The sequence below is a fragment of the Oryzias latipes genome, chromosome 21 (assembly GCF_002234675.1).
Source record: "Oryzias latipes chromosome 21, ASM223467v1".
In the NCBI taxonomy this organism is placed as follows: domain Eukaryota; kingdom Metazoa; phylum Chordata; class Actinopteri; order Beloniformes; family Adrianichthyidae; genus Oryzias; species Oryzias latipes.
The window spans coordinates 7,416,576-7,436,259 of NC_019879.2; the positions used below are offsets into that span (position 1 = coordinate 7,416,576).

At 37.5% G+C, this 19,684-nt stretch overlaps 1 protein-coding gene across 3 annotated transcripts in view; it reads left to right on the forward strand.

The window, feature by feature from the left end:
• The window catches only part of fgf14 (fibroblast growth factor 14), a 121,838-nt gene that overhangs the window by 83,103 nt on the left and 19,051 nt on the right, over positions 1 to 19,684 (forward strand). For all 3 annotated transcript variants that reach the window (XM_011489299.3, XM_011489300.3, XM_004081443.4), the window contains exon 3: positions 867 to 970. In XM_011489299.3, the coding sequence (XP_011487601.1) occupies positions 867 to 970 (104 nt within the window). The remainder of the gene's footprint in view (positions 1 to 866; positions 971 to 19,684) is intronic.

Here is a 19,684-nt window from a genome sequence, read left to right on the forward strand (position 1 = left end):
TGATACCCATCCCTACTAAACAAGTATTCAAGAACCAGCGTTTAGCCCATGGTGTTCACACTGGACGAGCAGGGAGGGGCTTCTTCTTCTTTTTCTGTTGTCTACTAGCGCATGTCCACCTCCTATAGTTGGAAAGGTTTTGGAGCAAATCTCGTGAATCTTGTTCCAGGCTTTTTCTTTCACAGCTCTGCTCCGATCTTTGAAAGACAGCGATTATTATTTTCTCCTCCTTGATCAGTTTTCAAACAGATGGCACTTCCGCGAATTAAAAGGGACGCCATCCATACGTTACTACCAAAGCAGAGTCCCTGATTGGTCAAAGGTTCAATCTGATTTAACTTTCAACACAAGTTCAATGGCCTCGCGGTTTGTATGTAGAGCCCGAAAAATGGTCTTAACAATATGCATAGCTATGCATGAATGCAAGGGTTTTGAACCCAAAAGCCTGAAACATGCATTTACACGTGTTTACATCACTTTTCATTGGAAGTGGCCTCTTGAACGCGCATTGCCGAGGGCGATATGAACCTAGCTTTAAAGTCTATACATACATAATTTCACAGCAGCCCACTACTGCTGTTTTTTTAAAGAACAAACAGCCCTGACCTGCCAGACCCAACACAACTGCCATGCACCTGTGGAGTCTCCCGTTCCAGCTGCCTCACAGACAGCACTGTGAGACCCATCAAGTCCGATGACAAAGCTGCCATTCCTCTCTGCTAATGAGCCAAATAACAAGATTTGATCAAATAGGCAAACTGTGCTCATGCCATAATTTCATTTACACGATCAGGCCTGAATACACTAACAGATATCGGGTGTTATTTGTGTCTGAATGTGTTTGTGTTTGCATGTGTGTTTTTCAGCTTTGTTTAATCTTATTCCTGTGGGCCTCAGAGTTGTCGCCATTCAGTCAGTGAAGACAGGGTTATACATCGCCATGAACGGGGAAGGCCATCTCTACACATCAGTAAGAACAACAAAAATCTGTTTTTTTCAAAGGATTTTTAAAATGCTGGTCCTTGCATATAAATACATAAAAAAGGTAAATATTGGAATCCGCTGATATTTTTTTAATTCCTCATCAGTATAGTTCTGTTTTGTGTATCTGTCTATGATAAGCTACTGACTTCAACAAGTCTATCATGTGGTTATATTCCGAAATCTGAGACAGACGACAAACTTCCTTTAACATATTTTTAATCCGTACTATAGGAATATAAGGCGCACCATTAATGAACTGTCTATTTTTGAACTGTTGTCATATTTAAGGTGCTCAGAGCTATTATTAAGCGAGAACAACAAATAAGACATAAGTATGTCATTGAGTTAGACTTTGTTCCTGAGTTCACATTAACTCCAGAACTTTTTTGTAACACGCTACACGTAAGCCACATTAGAAACGTTAGCTGCATCAGGGTTTTAACAACACTCGAAACTCGCAACCTTGTTAGTAACATGTAAAAAACCACACTGATACAAACATAAAACAAAGATTACTGTGACTATGCTGACTCCCAACCTTGATAGTAGGGCGTAAAAGGCCCAGTTTGCCACCGCGACACGTGTTTATGGATTCACAATAACACCCAAACTGAGGGGATGTAGGAACCTCAAGATCAAGTTGATAAGAACAAAAAGAAAAGTTTTTCTGTCTGTGTGTGGCACTAAACCTTCTAACAGGTTAAGCAATGAGCTCAAACAATGTTAAAATATCCTAATATTCAAGAAAAAGTACAAAGTAACTCTGCTTTCATGATATGAAGATAAGAGGAGTTAAGGATCAATAGGTGTTTAAATAATTCCAAATACATGTGTGAACTTGATTGTGGTATAATAATCAAAGCTCTTTTAATTCAAATCAATAAGTATAACATTCTGTAATGTGCAATAACGATTACAATTTCAATAACGATGTTTTTAATTACAATCAATGAGCTTTTGATTTTCTTTACTTGATCTGCAATGTGTAGCAATAATTAATGGTTAAATAAGATAAAGTTTTCTAATAATCAATGATTATTATTTATCGGCTCCATGAAGTGTGAATCATTAATGTTTACTAAAAATATGTAAGAATTCTTTCTGAGGATGATCAATAAGCACTCGGTTTGTTACTTGATAACTTGATCTGCAATGTGTAGCAATGATATCTGGATTTCATGAATTTGTATTCTGAATATAAACAAAGAGTTAAACATATCTGTTACATGGTGCTTGATTCTCGTTACCGTTTACTGAAATCAAAATGGATGTTTTCTGAAGATAATCAGTCATTACTAGGGACTGGATTTTGTTACTTGAAAAGAATCTTTTTGATCAGAGCCGTACTACGAAAACTAAGTCAAAGTGTAAAAAAAAAAAGAACTCATAGGGGTGGGATTATATAAGCTTGCTTCTACCAACAACTTCTCAAGCAATAAATGAAGGTCAGCATGTCTTTAGTTAATGATCACTATATTCAATTAAGCATGTGTGATTAAAGTGTGTCTTTGTTTATTTTTTTATTTTTTTATCTATGCATTTCATGATTTCTGTATTGGGTTTGATATACTATATCTGTGTGATTTTTTTAATTATTATATTGACTACAATTAATGCTTGAAATAAATAAATAAATCAAATCAAACCTTGTTAGCGTAAAAACAACAGACTGACATTTTAAAGCTCTTAAAACCCTAAATAAAGTACAAGTAGAATTATTGCCTTTAGAAGATGCTCCAGATTAAATAAAGGAATAAATAAAACTAGGACTTTTATAAGTGCACCTCATAGTGCACAAAATACGGAATATCATCCATTAAGCAGAAAAAACTACAAAATGTAGTTAACGATACAAAAAGGAGAAATTATTTCTTTACCAAAGGAAGGTGAAAGTATAAATATGAGTAATATAAGTCTTTACAGATTGAAAAATATCTTCAGAAATTCAATATCCTGAACTCCTATCTCTTCTTATTTAGGCCTCTACATTAAAATTAATAAAATAGAACAGAGAACATTATTTCAAGATTCACTATAATCTGTGGATTTATATTTTTCCTTGAAATTATTAAAGAATGTTTTTTAAAGGCATAAATTGCAAGTTTTTTTTTTTAGCCTAAACCAGAACATCATGCCTTCAATCTCACTCTTTCATATTGTCTTTACTCAGAGCACAGAGGAGCGCTGGAAGTGAGGCTCGTCATTCAGACTAGGCTTTCCATCCAAATCACAGTTTTTTAATCTTCCTGCTTTTCTAATATCTTCAATTCTCAGAGCGCAGACCAGCAAAGGTCACCTTATTCTTCATTTACTACCTCAGGGGTTAGGAATAGCTACCTCGCATGTAGTTTTTATGCACTCCAGAGGAACTTTCCAATGCTTAATACGACTTAAGCCATGAAATGAAATTCATCTAAAGAGTATTGGCCTAGATTCCTGTACATTTTACTAAACACTTACATAACACATTCCTGTACATTTTACTAAACACTTACATAACACCGACTATACATTAATATGTCCTACCATCGCAAAATGCACAAATCCTTTTCTCTTCTGGTTGCATAGTATTTGATGCACAGTATGTGTGGTGGCATTGAAATAACAACTGACTTCAAAAATGTCAAAAGTATTTAGCATTTCTGCTATAATATTGTTGTTTTTTTCAGCGTCCTTTATCATATGGATTCATATTTGTTTGTTCGATCAGAAAATTGCAGCATCTTGTCCTCGAGTTTACAACAGTCATTACAGCTGTTGGTTAATAATGCAACTTTCTTTTCTTTACTTTTTTTTTTTTTTACTGAACATCAAAAATCAAAACTCTTAATGAATATTAGCTTTTTTTAATTAAGCAGCAAATTTCTTTTTAGGGGAAAAGACAAAGTAAACACATGCAAGCTAAAAAGATTAACGAAAGCAATTAGCAAGATTTGCAGCACCTTAAAGCATTTTGACATTTGGTGTTTTCGACACAACAAAGGAAGTAAACAATTAAAATGGGGAGATTAATGGGTGAATTCAATTTATCAAAAGCCAGACTTGTTTTTTTATAAATGTATTTCTTAATATTAAAGTTCTGGGCTTATTCTTCACAGCAAAACTGTTTAAGTGTTTTTTCCTGAGAATTGGCACGTAAGAAAACCTCATGTGTGAGAAATGAGTAAAAAGTGTTATTATGAAATGTAAAGAATTTTTTTTTCTTAATTATTAAGGCTAAATTGTTAGATGGTTTTATGACATTTAATTAAAATGCGTAGAGGTATTCAGCTTTATTAAGCTCATGAGTGAGTTACTTTTGGATAACAAATGTCCAAACTTGACTAAACTGGGTAAAAACACCAAAATAAAAGCCTCAGAATAAGATTTAGTTACGAGAAATTAGGAATGGGGAAAAAACAAGAGAATCTCAGGAGAACTCCGTGCACCCGCCAGCAGAACAAAACATCTTGCAGCAAGTAAAGTGTCTGCAAGGACATCAACAAGTCTTATCTACACCTCCCTAAAAGCCTTTGAAAATAACCATAAACCTGCTAAAAAGCTCCTGTAGAGAGGTTCAACAATGCGGCGCTACAAGAAACTTCCTGCAAAGAGGTGCAAAAAGCCTCTAGACAACTACATGGGGCATTCAAAGGGTTGACGGTGTCACAAAAGCTTTGCAACCAAACATCAGGGAAGGGCGACAGCGGCTACTTTGTGAGCATGTGTTGCAGTCAGCGCTCAGAGTTCAAGGTGAGCAGCAGTCTGACCTGCACTTTGCTGTGCATTTGTCTGTACTTTGAGGGATGCTTTAAATAGTTTTTAAGAAAACATGGATCATGGTTTTTAAATATATATATATTTTAAATATTCTGCTTATGTAGAGATTGTGCCAAGCGTTTTTTTTCTATACTTCTTTCAAATTAAAGGTTTGCAGTTAAATAGAAAAGTCTGCTTTCAAAGCATATGAGGAGGTTGATTATCACGTTCAAGAAGAACTTTCCGGCTGTGCTTTTGCAGCTGTGATTGGAACTCACTGCTTTTGATCAACGCGTTATTATGTGCCGTGGCCCCTTGACTCACTGTGACCGGGCAGAAGAGCTCTGGAGCGTGTCTTAGTTTGCCTGGTCGGAGCATTATGTCCTTTCAGCGTGGTAACAGACATCTTCTTCTCTTCAAACCGCTCCCTGCCTCCATTTGCAGTTTATTTCCTTGCTAATAGAGGTTATGATCAGACCTCAACTATCCCAGCCGCCCACTCAAAGAGCTTCTCAGTGTGTGAATTACTCTGTTAATGGCACTCTTCTGAGACCTTCTTCATCCTCCTCCGTATCCAGCGCTCTCTTCTTCTCTGCGTCCTCATTTTTTCCACTTTAAATCAGCTCCATCTCACTCAAAAACTTCATCTTTTCGTAGTTTTTTTCTTTAAATAATAATTTTATTTAAAGTGTGTTTAAATTAAACTTTCTAAAACAAAAACTCATGATGAAAGGTCAGTCTGTAAAGCTACCAGAGTCAAAAGTGGCCTAATTTCCAATCAGGTGTAAGATAAAAGAGAATGGGAGGACCGTAACTCTGTGTCTTACCTTCATTATGAAAGAAAATCTGATTTACTACAAAAAAAATGGACTTTTCCATTGCTGTGGAAAATGTGTAAATTATGCCTTCTTTGTACCAAAAATAAATAGATGGAATGAAACTCTTGATATAAAGGGATTTTCTTTTTTAGCAAAAGGTTTAAACTTAGCTTTTTGTTGGATTTTGACCAGTTTGTACAGAATGTTGCTTTCCAAATCGGAAAACGGGTTAATATACAGAAATCACAGCATTTAATTTATAATTTAGCAAAAACAATCAGTGGAGGCCACGAATTTCGATTTTGGTCATTGATATGGTGTTGTGGTCAGAGTGGAGGACCATGCTCTGCAGAAAGACAGCTGCCTCTTCCCCGATCATAACATTTAATTAGCCCAGTCTTGATTTTTGAAGGTTTTGGGCTTTTGCATTTCTGCCAGCTCACATGCCATTTCTGCTGTTTCTCTTGAGACAACCCCTCAGGTTAAAGACCCCCTCTGATGAAAATCGTGATGAAATTATTCTTATGGCATTTTTCTCATTGTTGAGGACAAATGTTAAGGAAATTATGCTTAAAATGGCCTTTTTTGACTATTTCCTAATTCCAATTGATGTGAATTTGAGACGAAAAAATGTCGTTTGAAAAAAGAGTTATTTTGTGATGTAGTAAATACGCTGGAGGGGCCACAAGCTTCCTGCTCTGCTTCGCAAGAGAGGGGAATGGGGGAACTATGTCCTAGAAAATAAAACGCTTTTTATCATTTTAGCTAAAGAAAAACAGCATAATCATATTTCAAAAGAGGATAAATTTTGCATTCCTTTGGTCCAGTTTCTTACCCAGCAAGAGTCGCAAAGTCCCACCTCACCTTTTTGAAAAATAAAATCTATTCATGTTTTTGTGACCATTAAACCAATTATTTATAAAGAGTAGCTTTTAGGTATTTACAATAATTGAATTTTAACAATGTTATATTTTTATTGTATGACATTGGACAGCAGCAAATACAAGTTCCTTTCAAAATAAAATGCAGCAGATTTAGAATAATGAACTTTGCCTTTGAACAGCAACAAGACATAAGTTTAAACTTATTCTGACAATAAACCACTCCGACAATAAATAAACATTTTACCATCATTTTTTATCTGACGTAAGTGCATTTAGTTTTAGTGTGGTCAGCTGTGGTCAGAAAAATCTTTTACTGATGTCAGCTCACCTTAGTGTAAAAATCTAAAAAATAAATGGCAAAATGTGTCTCACAAACCTATTATTTATTGAATTTTTTTGTATTTTTCTTCAAAACCAGAGAGGAGAAATATAAGAGCCCGTTATCTACAGTAGGTGTAGCAGAATTGGAGTGCATCGTATTGCCACAAAGTTAATTTTATGTATGGATTCATGGACCGTGTATTGAGACGGGTATCGGAAAGATAGACACTCCTCTATAGAAAAAACGGAAAGGAGGACTCTTAGTTAACAATAGTTGCTGTTATCCTTTCCTTATAAGAGTGACAAGCTCATCTTATTACCCGTTGGATACCATTACCGAATTCAAACCATTACCAGGTAGTTTATATATCCAAGAGTGACACTTGAAATGACAGAGAAAATAAAAAATTCCTAGCCAGGCCCATTTAAGGGCTGCCGATGGTGCATCATAATCTTTGTGTGACGCACCAAAGGCACAGAGTGAGGCTCAAATGACAGCGATAGAATCAAAGTAGCAGTGCAGCCTGCCACAAAGGACGCATCACAGAATAAAAGGGAGTTCAATCATCTCACCTCTTTTCAATCTGCTCCCTTTGTGTCTAAGCCAATAAACCCCCCGCCATTTTCTCTTGCAGGCTGCTCCCAAAATCAGGCGCGTCTTCTGAAACCTAATAAAAGAAGTTCTTCCCCCGTCGGCTGTAAAAAAAATAGCTGGAGAATTATGAACAAGACAATCTCTTTTGTGTGTGCAATTTTGGAAAAATAATTACATATAAGAAACAAGAAAAAAAATCAGAACTATACATCCCTTATGAACAAACAAAAACCGGTGAAAAGCTGATCACGTAGTTCCCTTTCCATCCTGCCACGGTGTCTACTTTGTACAAAGGCTGAACATTTAAGGGCTTGGCTGACTTTCTTTAGAAGACTTTCTCCAGTCTCTTTGCATAGCCTCTCAATGAAGGCCCCTCTCCATCAGCACCCTGCACTTGTTAGCCCTATTTTTCATTCTTGTTAAATTAACTTGTCACATCACTTGAGCGGTGCTTTCAGAGGCAGAATCCTTGAGAGGACTGAAGCGGAGCACCAAAGAAGTTGCAGCTCCACTTTTTAAAAGCTGTATCGTCAGAAGCATGAGAACAGACGACTGAGGGCATCTGCTTCCTGTTGAGTCTAAGTCAGTCTGTTAAAGCTCCAGAGAGCTTGATGGGAGTGTTCCACGTGTTTACATGGAAAAATAAGTTGAGTGAACTGAAATGGAGCTTGTTCAGAGCATGAAAGTATAAATGTAAGCTCTTTAAGATGTTTGAACACTTCACATTTCTCTCCTACTATATTTCATTTTCCTATTTGTCATAAAGTTTGATGTTTTTGAGTAAAACCAATTCACCAAATAACTGAGAATGTGGTATAAGAACCGAAATTGCTTCCACAGATTTCTCCTAATGATAACTCTTAATGATAACTCAGGTGGATGCGTGTGATGCTCAAAGCTGTGGTGGGACTTCAGCTGCTCTATAACACCTTTTTTGGTCAGGTGGAGAATTGATAACATGCAGTCTGATTAAAACAAAATAAAGGTGTATTCAGAATGGAAAAAAACCTTTAATTCGGACTGATTTGATCATATTTATAATATATTTCCAAAAGTTATAATCATCAAGATCACATTAAAACATTCTTAGATTTTGTCTTTTAATGTGTTTGTACAGACTATGGAGTGAGAGAAACAGCACTTAGGTCATTTTTGCAATCAGCTTCTCTTTTTTAACCTTCTCCACTATCGTCTTCAATCACGCTTTACGAGTCAGTGACTGATCTGCTTTTCACACGAGTACACTCACACATCATCTCCTCACACCCTCACTTTTATCCTTCAGTCCTGCAAGTTGATTCAACAAGAATTTGTTCTTCGGTGCAAAACAAAAGAAGGAATGAATACAGATGTTCTTCCCTTACTTCTCAATTATTAATTTCTCCTCCATGATCAATGTTCAAACGGTTGGCACTTCCACGAAGCGCAAAGGGACCTGATTGATCAAAGTTCAACCTGTTTTGACTTGCAACTCATGTTAAATCGCCGCACGCTTTGTCGGAAAACAGTAGTAGAACCTTGCATATCTATGTGTGATCGTGAGAGCTTAAACGCCAAAACATGCATAACTATGGGTTTACAGACTTTTCGTTGAAAGTGGTTACTTGAACGCGCGTTGCTGAGGGTGGTTTGAACGTAGCTTAAGAGTTTGCCTTGAATGATGTGGTTGGACATCTGTTCTTAGCTCAGATGTAAAGTAGATAAACATATATAAAATATATCACACAGCTTCAAGTATATCCATATTCATCCCACGGTGAGCCTATGAGCTTCAGATTGTGCCCATAGAATAAAAGCATCATAAATCTAAGCTGGTTTAGGTGCAGGAATAATGAGAAATATATATATTCGAGAGAACCTAACTGTTTTTTTTTTGTTGTTGTTTTTTTCAAAGTTAAGGGGATTATGATAGAATTACAAAAAAAAACCAAAAAACTAGGTGTGTTGATGTCGCTAGCAAATCATTGCCTTTCTTCCTGGTTTTCCCAGATATTTGTGCCAAAGAGATTGTGTGTTGGATTAAGTGGATGGCCTCCATCTGAACTCCAAATCTCATTTAAAACACCTTTTGATCTGCCCCAAAGTGAATCTTCTACCATCTGTCCTGTAGTATGCCTGTATTATGTTCAGTTTGGTAATATACAAGTGACCCCACCCCACTATTACACAATGTGATTGTCTTTCGTGATGTTCTGTCGTGTCGCACAAAAAAAAAAAGTATTTGTGCTGCAGCCTGAGAGTCTGTGTGTCAGTGTAACTTTCTCAAATCCCTTCATTACGTCTCAGAGATCTTTCATATCTGTGTCTTGCCAGTGAGAATGCATTTTCCGGCTGCACTGTGTTGATTCTTTTTGTCCTTGGTGGCACCCAGCCGAGTATTGATCTGTCAGCTTTCACTGAATCTCCCTCATCTATCTTGGGTAATCTTAAAAGCTGTGTTAAAAAATTGGAGCAACTCAGAACTGAGTAGCAGCTGCTTGCAGGAAAATCAATGGCTTCTAATAAATATGATGTTGTCAGACAATAAGGAAAGCAGGTAACAGAAGATCATATAAACAGGACAGCTATAGCGGTTGAGGGGGGCGGGGCGGGTGTAGAGCCAAATCAGAGAGGATTTTCCAGGGAAGCCCTTGGCATACATGCACGCATTCGCGACTTGTTGCTCTGATTTCTCAGCCATTTTGTCCTCTTCAGTAAGTCATCATGAGTACGATAAAAAAAATAAATGATGATAAAATATACAGAACTCTCAACGTGGGAACCACGTGACGCCTCAATGTACAAAATGTTAAAGTTTAGTGTGTTTCTACATCTTGACAGCTGTTTATGCTTAACCTCTGAAGAAGACCTTAGAGTGTTGACTTATTTCCATCTTTTTCAGTGTTTTCACATCTCAAATGCACCTAATTTGGCAACAAATGTAAATAAGAGACTTTAGAAATTTGGCAGCAGACATCAATATTGCTAAAAAATAAACTTATACTTTAACCCTTGTGCTATCCTAGGCACTTTAACATTGGGAGTTGGGTTATCTAGACCCGCTAGACAGTGCGCTGAACCTTTTTTCTTTAATGATTTGTGAACCTCACTGGTGTCCATGGATTACATGAAATCTTTCCACCTTAATCCACCTTTGTCATGGTAGGGAGAACACGTCAATGGAAGGGTGGGGTCAACTAAGATAGCACAAGGGTGTACTCTGCACCACAGACAGCTTTACTCAAAGTTTATTTGTTTCATGATTTTTGTCAAGAATTGCTCTTAAACACCCCCTCCAAACAGTGAGCGAACGGTAATGATAACATTCAGCTTTGTATGTAATGATCTCTCCCTCACCCGCCTTCAGACGTTAGCATAGAAGCCTCATAGGCCTTCAGCCTGCATAGAAAGATTGAAGATAGATGACGCATACGAGTGTGGAAGTGAGAATTAAAGGTCTCGTCTGTGCTTCTCTGTGAGACCCACAGACGGCACGTCATTCTGCAGAGGTACACATAGCACCGTTACCACTTCTCCATGCACATTACACTAGCTATTATAACAAACATATTCACAGAATTGATGACCCCAGTGCTGTCCTAATTGCTTTCCAAGTGTGTAAATGTCAAGCAGCGTGCAAACATGACTGAGCCTCTTGAGCATGCTGCTTCAAGAGCGATGTTATGTGCAAATAAGCAGTGGAGGATGAAAGCTGGTGAGAGCAACAAGTAGTTCAGCAGCTCAGTGTCTGAATAGTGTTTAAAAACTGGGGACATGACACGCACTTACAGTCTTCTTATTTGGCTGTTCTTTTTGCCTTCTTTTGGTCACCTGTTTTAGGACTGCCATTTAACCCTATACAACCATTCGTTTCATATTTGATACATTTCTGAGTTCTCTATCTCATTAGCATGATCCAAACGTTCCCTAAAAACCCAATGTTTATAACTTGGACCATGTTTTATGCCCTGTAGTTCGTCATCATTCCACTAGGGGCAGTAGAAGGGCTTTTTCTGCTCAATTCAAAATGGCTGCTTCCATGAAATTGTAAAAACACTATAAACGGGAAACGTTTTGCAAATGTGCTTATTTTATGGTGAGAATAACTCATCTATTGTTATTCATTTATTTCAATGACTTCTTGCAGTATTAATGTAAAAGTTAGTTCTTTATAATATAGTCACACCATGTTTAAAATGTGTGGATTTAAATTAAGACTAGGGCTGGACGACATGATAAAAAACTCGCAATTTGGGATTTTAGGGATCAATATTGCAAAGATTATATAACTTGCGATACATGAACAAATAGCAAAACAACCAAAAACATAATTTCAATTTTAATGCAACAGTTTAATTTAAACAGCAAGCAACAAAATTTAGATTACACTCCAAATGACCCTCGACTACATAGGAGGCAAACATACATAAAAAGGCTCCATTTGATTGGGATTTCTTTGATTCATAAAACACTTCAAGCTCCCATCAGCTTGTTTTAGCACATTTAAGATGACCATTTATCGCGATTTTTGCAGACTTTTGCAATATGCGTATTGCGCAACCTGATGTCACGATAACGATAAATTTGCGATTTATTGTGGAGGCCTAATTAAGACAGATCGGGTCTTTTTTTCCTGAACACTCATGTCAATATTTTTACATCTTAAACTAAAATTTATGTGAGCAAAAACGTATTTGGGTTTTACTGGGTTCAAATTGTTTAAGAGTAATGTTTATTTTGTTGTTTTTATCAAAAAACGAGCAGCATGTATTTTTTATTCAGGATTCTGTATCAAAATTAGAACAGGGCCAAAACAATGGCTAACTTTGCTCTAGAGAAATAGGAATCGATATGGATTAAATGATGCTGCTTATCTTGAAAGCATCCCAAGGAACCGATGCATTCTGATGGTAATGGGCTCTCCTCAGGAACATTTGTGTTGGTTACAGGTTTGAAGTCCTGCTCAAGCTTCTCCGCTCGATCAAAGAGCGGGGGTGTAAGCGATGGAGCTTCTGGGTTTCTTTGACAGAAAAACTATCGCTGTTCACACCTTCAGGTGCTGCTTTTCTAGTTTCTGTATGTTTCTTTAATTGTGATTATTTTCCTTTGTTTCTTTCACCCATGAAATGAAGAAAAAAAACATTTTACCAGCTTTATCACTGGGGGGGTAAAAATCAATGTAGTGAAAGCTCTTAGATAGAAAAATGTGCTGTACATTTTTAAGATTCCCTCTCTAAAGTCTGTTTCTACTGTATCTCTTTACACTAAGTCTGTCAGTACAACAGCAGGAACACTTTCTAGTGCCAGATCATAGACAAGTGCATAAGTACATATGTTAAACATTTCGTGGAGTCCCTTTCTCTCCAGTACTGGTAAGCTGTGATATATCCCATTATGTTAGCAGCTTTTATTGCACTTTTTTTTGTTGTTGGGATGCACAATAAACCATAAAACACATCTCAAGGGTTAAATGAGGATGTGGTGTGATTCATCCACACATGCTAATCTGGTAGAAAAAAAAGGAATTTTTTGTGGAGAAAAAATGTCCCTTTGCAATTGTACAATTGCAAACCCAATCAGCTGTGGATGTTATATATAAAGCTCGTCAGAGATTTATTACTGAGTTATTATTTTTTTCTATTATTCCTGCTGTATAATAGTTTGTTTCTCTATTTTACAGACAATCAAATTGATATGAAATATCTGTACATATCTGTTACACTTGGAAGTTTTTTTTTGTTTGTTTTGTTTTTAGGAAATTCATTAGACAACAGGTTAAAGTCTCACAGAAAGTAACTGAACTGATTAAAAAATGTTATCTTTTAAAAATTGAGTTTTTTAGAGGTACCACAATTCTCGGTTTAAAAGTGAATAGTTTGTTACACCGTTGAACCAAATCATGGGGAAACAAACTATTAGATTTAGATTAGATTAGATTTGTTTTTTAAATCACAAATTATATACTATGACCCAAAAATCGAGGTTTGAACCGAATTGTGTGAAAAGTCAATCATTGCACCCATAGTGGTTATATTTGCACACTACAATAATGTTCTACTGTAAATAGCAAGTCAGCCTAAAAATTCCTGTTAATGAGCCCATATTGTGTGTTTTATCACGGAGCAGTTCAATTCTTTCTGGCTGTTACACCCATCTCAACCTGCTGGAGTGACTATTGTCTCATTTTCTCCAAGTGAAAACACATTTGTAGTCATCCTGTGAGGAGACGTTCTAACAACACTTAGTCAAAATGACAAGAGGAGCCGTGAGGCTTGTTAGCATACCGATTCAACAATCTGTGTTAGATGACTGAAAGAGCCACAAATCTATCACAAGACACAATGCATGTAGTCTTCCTTTACATTGCTTATTGCCGTCAGGATGAAATTATAATGGTATTCCTACTGAAGAACTGTAACCAACTCAACCTATTCTGGAAATTAGTTTATTCAAACTTTGATAAACATTATGGAATAACTTGCAATTGTTTTTCTTTAAGAATTTCTCGTAATCCCAGAATTCCACAACTACTCGAATGATTATGGCTGTTATATTGACTGCTTAAATTTGTGTCACATTTAAAAGATCGCAGACATACAGAGATGTGAGTCAAAAAGTCTGTTAGTCAGACTTTAGTAACTGTTCATAATTTTACGCATTACACGTTAGCGTATTCACAATCCCTGTAACTACACGTTAGCCACAGTAGCAAATTCCTCTCAAAACCGCTTCAACCTCAATAAGCACAACCAAAATTAATCCATAAATAAGGCGCTCTGGATTCTAAGACAAAAAATAATGTTGTTAAAAAAGAAAAAGAAGTACGTCTTTCAGAGCAGAAAATAAGATGGACACATTTAGGAAAATTCAGGGTCCTGTTGGTGCATAACTATTATTTTTATTTATTTTTTTAATTATTCTTTTTTTTTTTTTATTAACCAAGTTATGACATTGCAAGTTTGAAATTAGTCAAAATTACCTTCTCAGTTTTTCCAATATACCAAACTTAAAATATTCTAGAGATAAATCTATTTATTTAAGAAAAATGCCTATGTTAAAATCATAGTGTGCATATTGTTGTAAAATAGTTCAGTGACATATTTAGGACAGTTTTTCTTCCTAAGAGACAGATCTGCAGTAAATGTTTTTCTTAAAAATATATTGAAAGTAGCAGAGTGCATGATTCAGCCACTGACATTTCTAAAATGACTGTCAACAGATCGACTGTCTCAGTGAGTTTCCACTTCAAAATCATTGTGAGGCAGATTTAATCTCTCAGTTCCTGACTGACAGCACCTGGCTTATGGTTGAGCTGTTGATAGACAGGCCAGAAGGTTTCATGGTGCCTTTCTGGCCGACTAGCTGTCTCACTTAACCTTCCATGGAGGGAGACAGGCTGTGGGGAAATCCCTGGCTGTCTTCCACTGGCTCAGGATGAGCGCTTTGGCAGCTTTTCAGAAAGGATGGAGGAGCTGGCCATGTTTTTAAGCAGTCAAGTCAGACCTTAAAATATCAAATTGATGCTGCTACAGTGAACATTTTTCCTTTCTATTATATCACTAATTCAATCAAAACATTCCAACAAGACTCTGGCAGGGAATTTGTTCCCAAAAATTTACGGCATTTCTCACACTATAAGGCGCACTTAAAAGCCTTTTTTTTTTTTTTTTTTTCTTTGTAGTGCGTAGGGTTTTAGGGGGGTGGCTGTGGCTGTGGGTGCGTGGCGATCCCTGGGTTGCTAAGGTCGCGGGCCTGGGCTGGCTTGCGGGGACGGGGCGCCGGTCGGGTGGTGGCCGGCTCTTGGGTTCCGGGGGCCCTGGCTTCGTCCCTGGCCTTTGTCTCGGTGTCCGGCGCCCGGTGGCCCCCATGGCTGCCGCCTGGTACGGCTAAGCGCTCCTGTCTTGTGGCCTGGGGGCCGGACACTGGGTTCGCTTGTGCCTCTGGGCATTGGGGGGGCCCCTGTAGGGGGGCCCTCTCTGTGCCTGGCTGGTGGGGTGGGCGGTCCCCTCCTCCTCCCCTCCCGGGCTGCCTGGGTCCGGATGCTGGGGGGGCTTCTGGCCTGGGGGGCTCTCCTCCCCTCTCCTGGTCTGGCTGGTCTGGCTGGGTAGGATCTGGCTCCCTTTATGAACACACGGTTCACGTCGGCAGCATGCATGTATCTCCACCCCCACGTGCACGTGCACACTGCCACACTGCTCCCTGTCTGCTTCATCCCTCCTCCTTACCTACAGTGTATTGATGGACAGTTTTTTTTTCTCGCTCATCTTAGTGTCAGATTTTCACCTTTGATGTAACATTCGTCTTTCCAGCAGATCTGGTATAATTGTTACAGCTTAAATTAATAACTTAGTCAAATCAGTGCTTGTATCCCCCACCTTTTCACCTTTCTTCCTTTTACTCTCTTCCACCCTCCCCTCACATTCTTCCCCTCTCCCTCCCCACACACACTAAATGTAACAAATAAATAAAAAATAATACGACAAAAAGGGGTTTATACAAATCTACACTCTAGTTTCTTGAAGCTATATAACCTCTTTTTGTGATAGTAAAACCTGTCCAACACAAAAAGCCTTCAGCTCTAATCTGTTTGCTCAGCTGTTGGACAGAACAAGTTAAAAAATAAAAAAAAAAAGCCTTTTTTTTAAATCAACGGTGCACCCTATAAATTGGAGCGCCTTATATATGAATTAATTCTGGTTGTGCCTAGGGATGTCAGAGGGATTTTGAGAGATAAGTGGTAGTGGCTGTCCAGGCATATTAGAAAGTCATGCAGTCCAATGGCAGGCCAGTCGCAGAAAGGCAGCAGCGCGATAATTGACTAAGAGGAGGGTCTACAAAGTCCCCAAAATCGACCGATGATTGGCCGAACGGGCCTGCTGCCGTCCTACTGTCCGGTTATTAAAAATCGCACGGTTACAGTGCGGGCATTCGACGAGAGCTGTTGAGATGGGCCGGGGGCCCGGTGACGACTGGGGAGACAACAAATAAATGGGGAGGTGACATTGATGCTTCACAAAACTCATCACAGCGTTGATAGCACCACAGCCACTCCGAGACCTGCGCCTTGACGACTCGCAGTTCATGCTGGGAAGAACACGAAGAAGACAGAACATTGTGCTTGCTGCGCTACTCCTAGAAGAAGAGCAGCACGCACAAGAAAGGCGAAGAAGAAGAAGTGCTTGAACAAGGCAGTGTTTGCAACGCAGAGTGATGCTACCGGGCGGCCACCAGTGCACCTTATACATGACATAAGTTCAAAAATAAACCATTCATTGACAGTGCAATTTATTATAATCCAATGATTATGGAGCAGAAAATACGGTAATTTGGGATTTTAGGGGAATACACCCCTTGATGTATTATTTTGTGTCTGTATATTTAAAACAAATCAGTATGGGCTTGTTTTTTTTTGGTTTGGTTTAATACCAAACTCAAGATGATTATTTTTATAAAAGAGGGGGTTTTCATTGTGCTGACAAAATCAGAAAGAGGTATTTCACGAAAGATTATGAAAGCATCAGTATCAGTGACACATCCGAGTGCAGGAAAAAAATAGAACTTGGCAGTTGGCTCTTGTCTTTGTTCTTCTCTTTCATGTACAAGACTGACGTTTGGCTGGCTCTAAAGTCACATTACAGAATCCATCACTCTCATCCATGCTGAAAGATTACACACCTTCTGTTATTAATCTAACAGAAAAGGTTTGGATCACCTTTGATCTTCTGAATCATCCAAGGGGACACATTTCATGAGGTCGGCTGTACTTCATCAGTGATGAACAGGTTTTTTCTTTTCTTGCACCCTTCTTGTAAAATTCAAAATAGTTCCCAGATGTCAGATGTAACTTGGTGGTTGTTAGACCTTTTATTCTTTTGTTACCTTGCAAGTAACACAGCGGGATGTGCATGCTGTTTTACTCCTCTGGGAAGAACACAAGACTGAAGGGTGCAGGAAAAAAAAAATCCCTTAATCAGTTTTCTAAATGCAAACTAAAAGTCAGGTTCTGGTGCATTTAGTAGGCCAAAAGTGTCATCTTTAAAGAAGTGCATTATTAACGATGATACTTATGTCTGTATACTGGATAGTTTACCTTAAGGATCACTAATATACGACAGAGTTTTAGGGCCAGTTTACCAACACATTTTATTTTAACTATTCCAAATTTAAAGTGATAAATTTACTAGAAAAAAGTTGTAGCTGTTAAATTTGTGGTATAAAGTTGTATATTAACAACTGTAAAAGTCATAGGCTAAATATGTGACTTTTTTTCTCATAAATGTTTGTGTTTTAAAGTATTATATTTATGACTTTACAAGTAGAATATTTCGGACTTTAAAACATGTAAAGTTACAAGAACAGAAGTAATTAATTTATGAGAAAAAATTCTAAACTAACAAGAAAAAATGCCAAAGATTTATGAAAGACGTCAAGCCTTTCGTGAAACTTTATTTCCTGATTGCCCCTCCAAAATGTCATTATGTCATTTCTAGCTTTTGAATAACCCTTGATTTCATAATGAGGATCATATTTATGTACTCCTCCTTTATATTTATGATGATTGTTTTATATTTCAATTGACATTTTCTGTTTTTTAAGCATTCACTTTGTTCTTATTATTTAATTTACTTTTTATTTCTGTGTCTGTTCTGACTGTAATTTGTTAAACATTTTATGCAGATATTGTAAACTTTAATATTGTCAATAAAAAAGGAAACCATTTCTGGAGAGGTTTCAAAAACAAATCCATTCTGAACCTTTTTGGTGACACAAAATCACATTTTTTTCAGCACTAGAACATTGAAAAGATATAGCTAAAAACTGGGTTTTTTTCAGACGGAAGTATCACACAGACTTGGTGGAGAGCTCGTCTTTCGTGGAGGAGAAAAGGATTGAAGTGGACAGCTGCAGGGATACTGATGGCTTCATCAACAGGCTGCAGGGATCATGCAAGCCACCAATCAATGAATAAAACATTAATAAACTGTAAATCAAACAAATTAACTTCCAAACATTTGTAACCATATCAATAAACATTCAGCTTACCTGTTTAAATCCAAGATAGTTTGACCAAATTTGCACACTTTTTTTTTGGTGGCCTTAATACTCTGTTGTACTAATGAACAGTAAGATGACTAATTTAAACTTCTGACACAAAAAGCTACATTTAAAAAAAAGAAATAAATTCATAGAAATTGAATTTATTTAATAAATTCATAAAAAACTATTATTATTTTTTCTTTCCTTTAACCATGATTATTTTAGATTATCTGCTGACGCTGCATGGGTTAACATTTAAAGAAACTCAGCCTATTGCTTCAGTTAATTTGCATTCAGCAAAAATCAATGGGAAATGTTTAATGATCCATTTATTATGGCTCTGACCACAAACCACAGTCATTGTTCTGCTAATGAAATGGGGTTGTGGGGCTGTAGTGAATTCAATATTGGGAATAATGTAAGCATAAATTTTGTCTTTTATGCAGGAGCATGTACACATTCACAAAGAAGAAGAAAAAATAACACACCTCTGGTTGTTTACATGGGACTGCATTAATTCATACTCCCTAACAAGCTTTCTTTCCAATTGTCTTATTATAAAGGTAATACTGAACAGGCAACACTTCTCATCCATCCTTTGAATGTGCTAAAAAATACCGGCTACACCTAATTACCGTTTCTGTTTTATTCCCGGAGCTTTGTCAAGTTTCTGGCCTTACCTTAATCAACGAGATTTCATAACTGGCATCAATTAAATCTGGGTCTGCCTGCGTGTGTGATAAGAGCTTGTTCCCCTGCACAATTTACTGCTAAACCTGCCATCAAAATCGCCCTGCATTACCGATTATCGGCATACACACAACCTCTGCGTTCCGGTCCGCCTACACGGCACAATGTGCTGCAAAAGATGAAAGGGGAGGAGGGGGTGCAGGTGTACCTGATAAAATTGCACCTGTTTTTCCTGTCTCTGCTTCTATGAAAATAGAGGTCTTTATCCTTCTGCCAGCTGAGGGGTGCAGTTGTAGTTGCAGTGTAATGGCAAGTCGGATCTGCAAGTTCTTGGGTCCAAGGGAAAGCATCATAGGGTTTAAACAAAAAACTATGACTATGACTACTCAAAAAAAAAAAAGATTTCATAGCTCAGTAGAGCAGGATGTCCAGCGCCCATAAGACACGTCTGGACTGACATGTAGGTTTATCTGTGGAAGCAGGGCCTTTTATATTCAACACAAAGAAACATATCCTTTTATACTGTGTAACCACAAATGTGACTCTGCATTTGCTCGTGGTTTCTGCATTTCTGGAAAAAATTATTGTGACAATTCTAACAACAGTTTCTTTTTTAAACTGATCTATTGTAAAAGCTT